We start from the raw sequence: 16,294 nt of genomic DNA on the forward strand, positions 1-16,294 counted from the left end.
TAGTCGGAAACAAGGAAACCTTATCTTTAATTTACCAAGTTTTCTAAATGATCAAAATAGTTTGAAGCTGGGTTTTTTTTTCTTGCATTTTCTTGCCTTACTCTTTTATTTATTTATTTTTTATTGCTTAGATGTGTGGACGAGCTCACAGCCCACCTGGTGTTAAGTGGTTACTGGAGCCTGGATAGACATCTGGAGATCTACAACGTAAATGCGCCACACACTTTGAGATATAAGGTCTGAGGTATCAGTATAGATACAACGGCTGCCCCACCCTTCAAACCGAAACGCATTACTGCTTCACGGTAGAAATAAGCGGGGCGGTGGTACCTACCCGTGCGGACTCACAAGAGGTCCTACCACCAGTAATTACGCAAATTATGTTTTTGCGGGTTTGATTTTTATTACACGATGTTATTCCTTCACCGTGCAAGTCAATCGTGAACATTTGTTGGGTACGTATTTCATTAGAAAATTGGTACCCGCCTGGGATTCGAACACCGGTGCATCGCTCAATACGAATGCACCGGACGTCTTATCCTTTAGGCCACGACGACTTGCCTTACCCGAACTCTTACCTGATTATGGGCTTTAAAAAATCTCTAATCTATCTCTAGATCGTTAGAAAAGCTGCATTAAAAATAAATCACAAAATTTCAACACACGAAAAATTAGAAAATGGAAAAATTTACACTTAAGGCTAAATCGTATAAATATAGTTACTTATGTTTACAAAACGTAAATCCGTAGATAGTATGTACTAAAAATCCCGTTAATCCAATGTTTTGTCTACGTAAATAGATCCAGTGGCTTTGAGCATGTCCCACTAAATATACTATAATTATTCATGTTGAAATTCTTATACATAAAAACTGCTCCCAAAAACTAAAGGAGCAGGTGATGCCAGATCTAGTAATCGTGATTGTACTAAACTATTCCGAATTGAACATTCATTGCGTATTATTGGCGGCTCCTAGTTGAGGTCATTGACTCCGAGTTCTATTGGTTTTACATTGCGGCTTCAGAAAATGTAGGTTCATCCAAACACCATTAATTAATTAATTGTCACGGTATGATTCCAACGCGTCATATACACGAGCTTAAATGAACAGTGAAAAAGCGTGTTTCAATTATAAGAAGCCAAAAATAGTAACGAAAATCTCCGCCATTACTAAAGACTACATTCGGCTAGAATGGTTTTATATCATATTGAAGCAATCATTATAACGAATGCTATTCCCAGTAATAGCCTAATATACGTAAAAGTGTTTTGTTGGAAACTAGTATTGGCGGCTTCGGTCTAAAACGTACCTAATATGAGGTCATTCTTAGCATTGATATTACAGCTATTATTTTTTGTAGTGTATAATGGAATATGGTAAATGTAAAACAATTTTAATGCTCGATCTAATTTCTCATATGTTCAGAATTATATTTTCATTAGTAAAAGTAAACGGTACCTTACTTTACTAACTAATAGATGATAGTTGGCACAGAAAAAAAATTAAAGTTAGCTCAAAGGTTCATTCAGTGATGTAATTAGTGATCCAAATATGATAAAACGTGTAAATTTAGACTGCTAAGAAACATCTAACCTCAACCACTCGCAAGAAAGACCTACTAACTGCTTTCTGCTTTCGATAATATTACTGGAAACCCAAGTACAAAGCAAGAGCATGCAACATATTGACTCCATCTGGACGGAAACTGGGCTTCGTGGCGCAGTCATCAGGAAGCTGAGGACTACTAACCACTACACCAGCATTGGATACAATCAATAAAACATAAATTTGCGTATTTTCTGTTGGTAGGTCATGTTATAAGTACCACCCCACTGCCTATTTTGCCACAAAGTAATAGGATGGGACTGCACTCAATGTAATTGAGACTACGACCTCAAGTGACCCCGATTAGCCAAAAAGCTAAGAGCACGTTGAATATGATCAAGTTTTCAACATTACTCTGTAAAAAACAACTCGTTGTTACTACATTCACTCGTTATATAATATCAATGAAAAATCAATAACACACTGCACAATCGTAATAAAATCAAATTACCCTCCCGTTTTATATTCGATTCTGGCTAGTTCCAGCGAAGTACCCTCCGTTTTGTTCGTATAACACCTCTCGTAACCGCCTCGAACCGGTGTGAACTGGTCCTGAGCAGATGTCGCATGACAAATAGCAATGCGGTCCTAAGATGATTTTCCGAGTTTCAGGTTTGGATGAAGCAAAGAGCTTAAGCGTTATGATATTCCGTTTATGATTAAAATATTAATAATAAATAATTTGTTTACTAATATGATTGATTTGAATATATTACTATATTTGAAACTTGCATAAATTGTATTATGGGGAACTGATGATAAATCTAGCTTCGATCTTTGAGCTCACAAAAGGGTCTTTACGAACTTCGAATGCCCTAACTCACAGATAAGAATTTCTATAGCCTTAAATGACTCCTAAAACTGCCAAAGTGAGGCCGTTCAGTATCTAAACATTGGAGAGTTCAAGACCGTTCGTAAGCCGCAAACGCTAAACGCTTAACATCTGACCACGGACCCATAAATCTAAACCATTCTAGGAACTTCGTTTCGGGGTGGGCCGAAATTTAAGTGAAAATTAAGTTTCAAAGGTTACGTTAGCAAAATATAAGAGATTCAGTCGAGATCTTATTAAGATTTTACCCAGTTTCCAGCCTTTATCGCCTCGAATTACCTAGGTGGAGTTTTGGAGAATGGAAAAGTAAATTAGGTGGGCAAATTTACTCCTGATAATTTATTTAGTTCAACCTAAATTTGTAAAATTGAGGTAGGAAGAGTCAAATTTACGAGCAGATCTTCCGAAATTTAATGTCTGAGATTGTTGTTGGCTTCTGATAGTATTATGTTCTTTTGTTGTGTTTTTATACGAAGATATTTAATTTTGAAACCGCTTTTATTGAACATCACGTAAACAACAAAACTTAATGGAGGTAAATTAGTCATCTTCCTTAGTGGTGTAGATGAACACTTTATAGGCAGGTGGTAGTATAGTGAAAATGAGATGACAGAACTATCTTTAACAATTCTTTAGAGCACTTAGCATGTAATGAACCTGGCAAAATACTAAAAGCGTCACTCTTGTCTATAGATGAGATACCGAACGAGCAATGTATCTATTCAATTTCCATCGAATTAAATACAAGTCAAATAAAAATTAAATTAAATATTCATCTTGTACAATTATTGAATAACAATTGATTTGGGCTTAGCAATCGAAGCATCCCTTCATTTTCCGCCCTCTGTACAGTTTTAATAAGCCAGCTTTGGTAAGCCTTTCATTAAAGCGATTTTCATTCAATTGGTGCCCAACGATTCTGTAGGAGCACAATGCAGTATATTTTTCACGAAAATGATAAGTTCACTTTTAATTGATACCGTACCTACCAAGAAGCCAAAACATTCTGCAAAATCGGAAAAAGGCAAAAGTGGACTTTAGAATCATCTCTAGTGTTAGTAAAAAGAATAAGCTCACCTTATAAAAGCGTTGCTTAGAAAACTTTTAAATTAGGAATAGACGTAAAAAAAATAATAGATAACAGTCAATTTATACAACAAACCTTCACACTATTTACCCTTTTATCGAAATAATACGCCTAGGGTGTGATAAAATTTCGTTTATCTGCCAAAATATGTACCGTAAAGTAATATGGTAAAATACACACTCGATGGCACCCCTTCATGGTTGATCGTGACCTTTACCTGAGACCCTTCCCATACATAAATTATCCCTACCGGCTATTTGAACACATAGTAAATTGGTGTCTATATACTGCTGGGAAAACTCTAGTTGTGCCTTGATTAGTTCAGCGGGTAGGGCCAATATAGACTGGTTAATTATATTTGTAGAGGTTTAGATATTTTATTTTAATATATGTAACTAGTTTTAATTGCGGGCATTCCAGCCGCTATTCCATATTATAAAATCCTGATTATTCCGTGGTTCTTCTTCTTCTCAGTCGTGTCACTCTTGACAGAGTGGTCGTGATCGGCATGTAGTGTTGGAAGGGGCAGACTTGATGCGTCTCACGATGTCGCGATGAGGCTTATTATTTCCGCGTATGAGTTAGGAGAAATCGCTTTACAATAACATCGTCATATCTGAAGATGGGCATTCATATCTTATCGTAGCTTATCAGTAAACTTAACATTATTGTCATTCGTACTCTAAGTGCAACAATGTTTATTTACTATATAATGATATCATCAATGTACGGTACCTAAATATTTCTAATTGCCTAACATAAGTCATTTATGTAATCACATAAATCATTAATACATGTCATTGTATGAAATATTAAAAGTGGATTGGAGTGGAATGATATTATGATACACAATAAAAAGTTATTATAGTATGAATTTATTGATCAATCGACTTTATAGGCAGCCCCAGAAGTCTTTGTCTCAGTATTTTATTTCATTTACTTTGCGCACTTTAACCAATAATAAACAGTTAATAGGTCACCACTATTATACTTTTAGACTAAAAACTTTTCTTCTCTCATTCACGCCAAGAAATCCCAAAAACTTTTCACTTTGGAATTATTATCACTGTTAATAATAGTACAGATACAGTCATACAACATAAAGCTCTAAAAGGATAAATAAAAAAATATGTATTCATTTTTCATTTATTAAAATAGATGGTGAAAAAGTCATATGTTGTCATCATAGATTGTAATATTCGCTATTATAAGAAATTGCTGGAAGGGAGGAGGTGATTGAGCATGTGTAGCTGTTATTAAGAATGGTAAAGGTTCAATCTATAAGCATTAGACGAAGGTAGCCGGAGTTTCGTGTTTGTATCTTATAGCCAATAAATAAAAAGGCTTTTATTTCCTGCTAAAATACAAAGTAAATAGGTATTTAATAATTTTATTTTTATTCACTAATGTTTGGTAGGAACCCATTAAACAAGGGAAAGGCCTCCTCCAAGTCCTTACATTTGGTTCTATTTTGGGCTACCGGTATCGATTGAGGGCCAGCAATAGCTTTTATATCGTTCTCCCATTTTGATATCGGGCGACCCTTTTTTCTTTTCCCTTGTGGCCCTTCCCATGCAGTTATTCTTGCAGTCCATCTCTGGTCCTTAAGTCTTGCTACATGACCAGCCCAATTCCACTTCAAGAGTCTGGCATACTCAAGAGCATCTATAGATTTTATATTTTCTCTAATTTTTGTGTACCTGATTTTATGAATTTTTCTTACGTTCAGCAGCCCAATATCCAATCAAAATATTATTAGGATGTTCGCAAATGTATGTTCGCATTATGAAGTCTGCTAAACTTCGGAAGCGAGTTGATTCTGTAACGAAAAGTATCCACAATTGAGCATTTCATAAGCAAAACACACGAAACAGTATAATCCTATTCAATTTAATCCCCAGTCTTGAAACGCAAACCGAATTTCTATAGAACGTATAATAGTCTTTGACTATGTCTCCTCCAAGGGAGATAGGGGTTGTAAATTCAACCCCATTCATTCCTAACCTCTATCTGGATAACTGGTTATTTGAAATTTAAATCGCTCGCTCAGTTGAATTGCCATCTCGAATCGTTTGCAATGTCGATTTTATCCAATTCCAAGCTATATCAGGAGGGCATTAAGGATTGTATTTGCATGTACCGTTGCATGGTCTTAAACGGTACATGACAGATGATTCCTGAGCCTTTTAATATTTTCGTGGATTAGTGTGCTCTTAGCGCGGAAATGCGTACCGGTGGTTCTGATTTATCGTAATGCAAATTTCGAGTATCTTCTATTATTTTAATTTTACAAAACACTAATTGACATTATGACTTTTTAAAGGATTTATTAACTCTAGATATGTTCAGTGGCAATTTGCACTTTTTCGACTTCAAATTTTATTATTATAACGAATCAGTTTTAATTGAAGATATTAGACATTAAATGTGATTTTTATCTCATATGTATATATTTTAAATATTTATGTAAGACTTAATCGGTAGTGGAGTGGTTAGCGCCTTTGATTGTTATGCCGAGGGTCAAATTTAATTCAAATTCAAATTATTATATTATTATATGTATATATTTAAGCGTATATAATTAGGTATATTACTCTTTGGTACCCATAACGCAGAGAATCCTCATTTGGAGCAGGATGCCGGTCTCAGTTATTTAAAATTGAACGGAACAATTGAATGGGAATTGTTTAATTTAAGAATATTTCACAAAATCAAGAGTCTATTTATGGGTAGGTTAATACCAAAAAGTTATGTTCCAGTTTTCTTCTGTTGGATAACTTATTTAATCTTTTGTTTAGAATCTATTGTACTTTTCGTTGTCGTTGTATGGACATGTGATGCGTAGAAAGGAGATGCATGTGACTAGGAAATGTATGGAAATGGTAGTGTAAGGTAGAGGGGCAAGAGGTCGACCGAAGAAGAAATGGATGGAGTTTGTGAATGACGATATGAGAGAGAGAGAGAGAGGAGTGAGTGTTGAGATGACGGCTGATAGAAGAGAATGGAAGAGAAAAATTCGTGATGCCGACCCCACCTAGTGGGAGAAGGCGGGGACAAAGAAGAAGTCAGTTTATGTTTCATTACTAAAAAAACAAAAGACTAATGTTAAACACAAATAATGAGAAGTCACTTATTATGGTCGAATTTAAATAAATAGTATATTTATAAAAAGCTAAAGTGACGGATGAAAGGCGATTGTATGCAGCAGAGATGCGAATGTTGCAACGGATGTGTGGAATAACGAGAATGAATAGAATTACGGAATGAATATGTTAGAGGAAGTCTGAAAGTGACACCTGTCATAGAGAAGCTGAGAAGTCCGCGTTTGGGATGGTATGGACATGTGATGAGACGAAATGAAAATGAGGTTGGTAAGAGAATGCTAACTATGAATGTGGAAGGATATAGAGGAAGAGAAGAAATGGATGGATTGCATGAAAGACGATATGGGTAAGAGGGGAGTGAGCGAAGAAAGGGTATATGATAGAAGAGTATGGAAGGAGAAAACATGCTGCGCCGACCCCAGGTGACTGGGAGAAGGGCAGGATAATGATGATGATGATGATGGTGATGGTATATTTATAAAAAATAAACATCTACTAATTTTCAAGCTTAAAAAACAAATCCAAAAGGCCTATCTTCGGTGGACGGCAGTATCAAAGTTGAAGTATCTAGGACCTTTAAGGACCTGTCACGTAAACCAGTAGCCGGGCTTCTGTGCCCACCAGAACAAATAATATTAAATCATGCAGATTTTTATCTGTTTAGAAGATAATCATTTTGATTCAATTTTTTCTGCCGGCGTCATACGACACATAATAAATTTGGCAATTTGAAAAGTTGTGTTTTTGTTACTGAGGATGGCAATGGCTGATCTAGTTAAATATTTTCCCAAAACAAAACATGAACCTAAGCGATTTATCTCATCTCATTTTAAAGTCGTCGTGGCCTAAAAGATAAGACGTCCGGTGCATTCGTATCGAGCGATGCCACGGTGTTCAAATCCCGCAGGCGGACACCAATATTTCTAATGAAATACGTACTTAACAAGTTTTCACGATTGACTTTCATGGTGAAGGAATAACATCGTGTAATAATAATCAAATCCGCAAAATTATAATTTGCGTAATTACCTCTTGTGAGTCCACACGGGTGGGTACCACCACCCCGCCTATTTCTGCCGTGAAGCAGTAATGCGTTTCGGTTTGAAGGGTGGGGTAGCCGTTGTAACTATACTGAGACCTTAGAACTTATATCTCAAGGTGGGTGGCGCATTGACGTTGTAGATGTCTATGGGCTCCAGTAACCACTTAACACCAGATGGGCTGTTAGCTCGTATACCCATCTAAGCAATAAATAAATAAAAAACTCAAATTTGACACAATAATAAAGTAAAAAAAAAAGAAATTAAGTTCGCGTTTGCATAAGCTTTGTATCATTAACGGCAAGACATTTCGGTCTGGACCTTATGATCATTTATCAGCGGAACCTAATAAAAAAGCTACTAAAATTTTCTCATCTATCCTGCAGTAGAATCTCCTTAAACACAAAAGGGGACATAATAAAATTTAATTCCCAACATTACGTTTTTTCCTCTCGTTACAAAAGGGAAAGAAGTCATTAAAATCCTGGATACTTGCCGTGGACTGCGTTTATTATGATAAATTTTCCGTCTGTTTGTAACTTTCTTATTTTATGTGTACGTTTACGAGTCTCGTGATATTTTTCAGAAATTTTCAACGTAAACACCATTGGATTTTGTTGTAGACTCGTGAATAAACTTCAAAAAACATTGAATTTTGTAGCGGAATCATATGATCTATATGTCGTCGCGCGCCAGGTCAGGGATGGCTAAGCGATAGTTTCCGTCATCACTCGTATTTGGTTGAACTCAGTTTATAAAAAGTCAATAAAACCTTTTGAATAATAATTATTGAAACTCAACACACACAACTTTCACAATGACAGGGTAAACTGACAGTATCGTTCCACATACCGACAGACCGACTGACTGACTGACTGACTGACTGCCAGAGACTCACTGACTGAGACGGACGGACCGTCTGATACGGACTGAATGACTGTCTAACACGGAATGCCACGACTCTGTCCACGTACCGCCATTTTATACTGGGGCGTTACGGAGTCTACCCTACATTTTGTGATATTTATCAAAACAACATTTCATCATTTAAAATAATAGTCAAAACAACGTCTTAATATTACTAAAAGTCGTTAACCACGACATATATATTAATACGTGAAGCAAAAACTTTGTATCCCTTTTTACGAAAATTGCGCGGACGAAGGAGTATGAAATTTCTCACCCTTATAGGAAATATAGAGAAGGAGTGGACGATGCTTATATTTATTTAAAATAATGCATAAAAGTTACTTTAAATCAATAAAGAAAACATTACACACACTACCATGTATTTGACACAACACATACATAAAAATATACTCTTTGTTTGCTGTCAATTGGGAAACTTTTGTTATTGTTTAAAGTCTGTGGTCGAATTGAAAATAGATTAATATTGTTTGTCTTTAATATTATTGATCTATAGTGCAGTTTTGACGAATACTGTGATAATATTATCGAATTATAATAGTGTTTGACAATAGAACCATAATAATGTTTAAACTTATAATTTCAATTAATTACAGTCGAGTCTCGACTACTGCGAGGCCACTAGTATTAATTAAAACTGCTTTTACGATATAATATAATTAATTGTACATGACCTGAATGAATTTTAATGGTAGACAGCGGCCTGGCTCTGCTCCTGGCATTGCAGACGTCCATGACTGACGGTGACCACTTACCATCAGGTGGACGGTATGCTCGTCTGCCTACAAAGGCAACAAAAAAAAACAATGAAAACTGTAAAGGAATCGAAACGTCTGAAATAATATATAATAATAATAATAATAGCCTTTTTATTCCTAAACATAGGGTTACAAGAGGTCCCTAAGTTCAGTGTGCCTTTTGGCAAAGGCCTCCTCCAATTCCTTTCAATGGGTCCTGTCCCTAGCTACTCTCAGCCAGAATGGTCCCGCTGTCTGTTTCAACTCATCTTCTCATCTCCTGACTTGACGACCCCTACTTCGTTTGCCGTCTCGTATCTACCCGAAGAAAAAACTATTTAACACATTATTTTTCAAATCACGGCTGCCCAATGAAAAACACTTTTTGATTTACTTTGCTGATATTTTCACTAAATGCCTTGCTACGTTTAAAACTGAACCAAAAACCAAAATGTTTTGTAGTTTCATAATTTTTTTTTTTTTTTTTTTTTTTTTTTTTTTTTTTTTTTTTTTTTTTTTTTTTTTTTTTTTTTTTTTTTTTTTTTTTTTTTTTTTCCTACCTAACGTTAGTAGGTGAGCTCGCGGGGCTCAACCGGAGAGTTGCTAACACTGACCCTAGCAAGAGCAGTGCTTCGCAGAATCTACCACCGGATCGGAAACGCGACCCACTGAGAAGATCCGGCGAGAAACTCAGTGGGCTGTGTCTATGGGTTAGTTCGCTCGTCGAGCCCTTCGTCGCAAGCGACGGGTTCGACGAGGACGGTGACCGGTGCTTGTGGTGCCTAAAAGCACCGTTAATGGATCAGGAGGATCCGTAATGACGTGCTTTGGGCGACGTCGACGGTTTACCATTCGGTCTACTGGGTCGGGTATGTAGTTTCCAGCGGCTACGATGAGAGGGTTCTCATGTCGTGCCGCCTTCTCAAAATGGCGCAGCGATGCCGACTGTAGATACTTACTAAGAGAGTCGAGCTCCAGGTCATCGTGGAGATCCACATTCCTAAGGAACCATGGCGCTCCGACGGCTATCCTGCAGAATCGTGATTGAATAACCTGAAGGGATTTCAAGTGGGTGCGGGCTGAGTGAGCGAGCACTACGCTTGCATACGTCATGACGGGGCGTATACAAGTTTTGTAGAGAGTTACCTTATTGCGGAGGGACAGTTTGCTTCGACTACAAAGCATTGGATAGAGTCGTCCTAGTATAAACGCGGCGCGGTCGCGTACCGTTTTTATATGGGGACGGAATGTCATCCCTCTGTCGAGGGTGACGCCTAGATATTTGACCTTCGAGACCCACGGTATGGGCTGGCCAAAGAGAGTGATGGGACTAACGGCGGAGGTGTTTGCGCGCCTACTACGGAGTGGGATGCTCGAAGTGATGTTCGGAGGGCGACCCCTTTTGAAGAGAACCGCTGCGCTTTTCGTGGGGTTGATGTCAATTCGCCACTTCTGGAACTACTGTCCCATGGTGGCTACTGCGATCTGGAGTCGCCGATGAAGCAGCGACATCTTCCTACACGAGTAGTAGATAGCCGTGTCATCGGCGAAGAGCGCTAGATGGGTCTCCGGAGACCGGGGTAAGTTTCATCAAACGTTGCATTAGCTTTATATATCTCTATCAAATTTTAATCGTTTTTATGTTGTGAAGTAAGATGTTATTTTACATTATTGATCATAAGGCTTTCCCCATATTGCTTTGATTTGTTTGTGCTCTGTAACTGCGTAGTGTCAGTCTAATATAGCACGACCCCATCTCTTCCCATGGGTGTAGTGAAATGCGACTAAGGAACTCACATGAGTACGCGTTGCAACGCTTTCTCAGTATCATACCAACGTACTGTTACGCCGGTAAGAGTAACGCGATCTATCACCGATTAGTCGAACGAATATCGAAGGATCTAGTAGCGGAAACACAGTACTCGGCTTTTGTGGAATATTCTCGACGATTCTAGGAATATCGTCTCGACTATAAAAGCGTTGCAGGGATGGCACGCAGTCAGTTAGTAATCGGAACTACTCGAAGCGAAACAGCGAACGGATCACCTGAAGCGAAGCGGAAGAAGCGACTTGAAAATTTTATAGTGTTTGTGAAGTGCTTTAAGTGTTCTAAGTGCTAATACAGTTATAATTTGAACTTCGGTAGATTTTTTTTATTTATCCCGAACTCCCAGCGCGTAACAAACTCTTAACGGTTTTTATGTTATATAGTAAGTTATTTTAAAGTTAAATTAAGTTATTTTACATGATTGATCATAAGGCTTCCCTCATATTGCTCGCTTTGATTTGTTTGTGCTGTTTCACTGTGCAGTGTCGGTCTAATACAGCACGACCCCATCTCTTCCCATGAGTGTAGTGAAATGCGTAGTGAAATTGAAGTCGTCGTGGCCTAAAGGATAAGACGTTCGGTGCATTCGTATTGGGCGATGCACCGGTGTTCGAATCCCGCAGGCGGGTAACAAATTTTTCTAATGAAATACGTACTCAACAAATGTTCACTATTGACTTCCACGGTGAAGGAATAACATCGTGTAATAAAAATCAAACCCGCAAAATTATAATTTGCGTAATTACTGGTGGTAGGACCTCTTGTGAGTTCGCACGGGTAGGTACCACTACCCTGCCTGTTTCTGCCGTGAAGCAGTAATGCGTTTCGGTTTGAAGGGTGGGGCAGCCGTTGTAACTATACTGAGATCTTAGAACTGATATCTCAAGGTGGGTGGCGCATTTACGTCGTAGATGTCTATGAGCTCCAGTAACCACTTCATACGCCCACCTGGTGGTGTGAGCTCGTCTACCCATCTAAGCAATTTTATATTATTGATCATAGGGCTTCCCCCTAATGCAGATTTTGATTTGTTTGTGCTGTTTAATTGTGTAATGTCGGTCTAATATACCACGACCCTATCTCTTCCCATGGGTGTAGTGAAATGCGACTAAGGAACACACATGAGTGTGTGTTGCAACGTTTTCCCAGTATTATTCCAACGTACGTTTAGTTTTGGTAATGCGTAATCTAAGCCCGCATGATTAGATAGAGAGAGAGAGAGAGAGAAAGAGAGAGAGAGAGAGAAAGAGTATTCTTTATTTTACACAAAAAAACAAATAAACAGTGCGATACATTAAACACAAAAAAGTACAATAATTGGCGGTTTTATTGCTAAGACCGATCTCTTCTAGACAACCATCAGGTGGACAAGAATCATTTGGAAACGAATTAGGCACGGTGTACCAATTCAGTGAAATATATATACATGACTAGGTGCCACCATCCAACCATTTCTGTTATTAGCCTTTTCACTACGGCAGGCTTTGCCGTAAAGTGTTTTGTAGGAAATGGAGCTTCGTGCTCAAAGTGTGTTGTATCAGGTTTTCACATCACCTATCGTATACAAGCGGCGTTTTTCAGCCAGTGATTATAGTCACGTATTGTGTATAGGCGGTGTTTTTCAGCCGTTCACTGTAGTCACCGATAGTAGTGAAAGAATTGAGCAGACATGTGTTTTGTTAAAAAACTGGGACAACTACTAAACATTCATGGTTCGACCTCATATCTTAAGGCAGGTGGCGGCATTCACATTGTGATGTCTATGGACAGCGTAAACCAAACTATACATACGTAAGTGGGTATTGAGGTCACACACACAACTGTGTCGTGTAAAAAAACTATCTCATGAAGGTTGACTACCAATTCATCTAAGGTCAGAGGTCACTAATCAGTTTTTCAAATGGATAGTTCCTGTAAGAGTCACTATTCACTAGTCTTAAAAATCTGACAGACTAGATTGTTCTTCTATTTTCTACTTCTATGTTGTAGATTCTCTCATACCAAAATAGAAACTCGATTAGAATCACACTATTAAATACCTTTGTTAGTTTGTTTATAGAAAAACAACAAAAAAAACAATAAAAGAAGAATGATATATGATTTAGAATTACTTAATGATTATGGAACATACTCAGCAACGGAATCAATTGGCTCTGAAATAGAAAACTTTGAGAATTGATCTTCTTTCTAGATGTTAACACATAGAAGAAATAACAAGCATACATAAAGTTTGGAAACGATACAAACCTATATAACTTTAAGGAAAATGTTGAAGTTATTAATTCCGCATCTCCACCGTGATTAGCAAGATTTTCTACTGGTGGTAGGACCTCTTGTGAGTCCGCGCGGGTAGGTACCACCACCCTGCCTATTTCTGCCGTGAAGCAGTAATGCGTTTCGGTTTGAAGGGTAGGGCAGCCGTTGTAACTATATTTGAGACCTTAGAACTTATATCTCAAGGTGGGTGGCGCATTTACGTTGTAGATGTCTATGGGCTCCAGTAACCACTTAACACCAGGTGGGCTGTGAGCTCGTCCACCCATCTAAGGATTAAAAAACCTACATAATTTTAAGGAAAATGTTGAAGTTATTAATTCCGCATCTCCACCGTGATTAGCAAGATGCTGCTTGTCACAAACATTTTGTGTTAAAATTCGTTTATATTCCGTGACAGGTTACAAAACTCGGAAATTTAATAAAAAGGTCCCAACGTTTGCTATATTGTCATACTTTTGTTTCAATGTTGACATCTTTGAATTTTTACATACATAAGTTTGTTTTCCGGTTTTCTGACAAAGATATTACGCAAAAAATCCAAATAATCATTTCTCTTTTCTTTCTTATAAGGAATTTTAAAGAAGAATGGACTGATTGAAAAATGCTTTGTGATAGTAATGAGAAATATTTTCAGTGATTTCGTCCCGCTATTTTTATTTAGCAACAAAGGCTTTACTGACTATTATGTTATTTCTTGATTCTGTAACAAACTATTTGTCTTTAACTAGGTACAAATTATCATTTTGCGGGTTTGATTTTTATTACACGATGTTATTCCTTCACCGCGGAAGTCAATCGTGAACATTTGTTGAGAACGTATTTCATTAGAAAAATTGGTACCCGCCTGCGGGATTCGAACACCGGTGCATCGCTCAACACGAATGCACCGGACGTCTCATCCTTTAGACCACGACGACTTCAAAAACTTCGATTAGAAAACGAAGCGGAGATAATAATTAGCAAACATTTATATCTGTACGTAAACAAAGGAATAACATCAACTTAAGCAGTAGCAGCAAGCTATTGACTTGAACATCGAGAGCTCAAAAGTCTCTTTGCGAATTTTAAAATTTAATTAAACGTAACACGATCCCTTTGTGCGTTGAATTCATGTATTTATTAGACCGAGGACGGTGGCCATGCTGTAATTGCCCCGAAAGAGGGTGGCATCCAGTGGGGGTTGTTGGGGGGGGGAAATATCAAGTTTTCCTGTTCCAAAATTGGGACGTAAATTTCGTCTTTTTGCCTCGCTCAGGCGACTAACTAGTTGCAACCTTCGACGTGTGTGATTTAATTTGCGAATTTCCCGTTCGTATTGGCGATAGATGGCACAAAAGGTCCCGAATCCGGTTGTTTGTCTCGTCACAAAATAATTGTAAATAGATATGTTTTAACAAAAAGCGTCTTCAAATAGAAAAAAAGGTAATCCTAAACAAATCAATAAGAAATTTAAGCATTTTTTAAGAAAATTTCACAACATTTTTTAATATAGTTTATTTACATTTAACTAAAGTATGCAGGTACCATTTTGTTCGATAATTTTTTGCCATCTTGTAGGTAGGGACATGATCCCATTGCTGTAGAAATTTTGGGGCTTCTGATCAAAATACCGCGACAATTGGTTTTGGCAGTCCTCTCGTGATTTTAACCTGACAATGCCTAAAGAATTCTGAAGAGACCGAAACAGGTGGAAATCTGAAGGTGCAAGATTAGAACTATACGGCGAGATCTATATGCACAGACATTCCTTGAACTTCTAAAATGTAGATGACGGAGATCATATTTCCTATGAACAGCATCTATTTTATTTTAGATCAAACGTTATCGGAGTTCAGAGACTACAACATGAATACCTTAGCTGTCCAATTTTTAGCGTAACAATTGTATTCTCTTTGTCCTATTCTTCAATGCATACACAAGACGACTTCACAGTAAAGAATAAGTAATACTCACTGAAGGTGCCTGTCTCATATAGCGTGTTTTTCCCCTCTATTATTGAACTTACAATACATTTGAGTCTACAGCAGTAAAAGTGGAGTGTAAGGTATGGCAAAGCCTTTTTTAATGCTTAGATAGGTGAAAGGACTCATAGCCCACCTAGTGTTAGCAGTTAGAGGAACTCATATAATCTCTAGGTAAATGTCGCCTGCTACATACACGAGTTTTTAGTTTCAGTTCTACAGTACCATGGTTGCTTCAACCCTTCAAGCCGGAACGCGTTACTGCTTCACGGCAGAAATAGGCAAGATAGTTGTACCTACTCGTATGGATAAGAGCAGTGTAGGCAAGACGATCTACCACTTTGTCAATGAACTATTAATAACACAAGTATCCTGACCTATTTTTCTTACCATCTGCCCATCTACTTATTTATACCACATGCGTTCCGAGTGACTTTACATAATTATATAAGTAGAAAAACATCATTATATTGAAAGAATGGTAAATCGCGAATAAGTTCCGATGAACTGATCCTTGTCCATCTAATGGTTGTCTAAAAGAGATCGCTCTTAGCGATGAGACAGCCTATTGTATTAGTTCGTTTTGTGTGTTGTGGTGTACAATAAAGCATATTCTCTCTCTCTCTCTCTCTCTCCCTCTGTCACTCTCTCTCTGTGTTTTTCTCTCTCTCTCTCTCTCTCCCTCTGTCACTCTCTCTCTGTGTTTTTCTCTCTCTCTCTCTCTCTCTCTCTCATTTTATGTCAATGCTCTGATATGTCATCGATAGCAATGAGCTTTTAAGGCTCTATATTACCGTTAACTCATACGAAGACATTCAAACAACGATTACAAAAAATAGTCGTCAAACCGATAATTTTTTTCTTCTCAACCTATCTCTACAGTCATTGCTCTTA

The 16,294-nt window shown here is 37.6% G+C and overlaps 1 protein-coding gene across 1 annotated transcript in view; it reads right to left on the reverse strand.

Moving 5' to 3' along the window:
- Positions 1 to 1,896: 1,896 nt before the first annotated feature.
- LOC134201222 (uncharacterized) overlaps positions 1,897 to 16,294 on the reverse strand; it is an 81,916-nt gene continuing 67,518 nt past the window's right edge. The window contains exon 4 of the mRNA XM_062675576.1: positions 1,897 to 1,962. Coding sequence (XP_062531560.1) covers positions 1,897 to 1,962 — 66 coding nt within the window. The remainder of the gene's footprint in view (positions 1,963 to 16,294) is intronic.

Source organism: Bombyx mori, chromosome 24 (genome assembly GCF_030269925.1).
Source record: "Bombyx mori chromosome 24, ASM3026992v2".
NCBI lineage: Eukaryota > Metazoa > Arthropoda > Insecta > Lepidoptera > Bombycidae > Bombyx > Bombyx mori.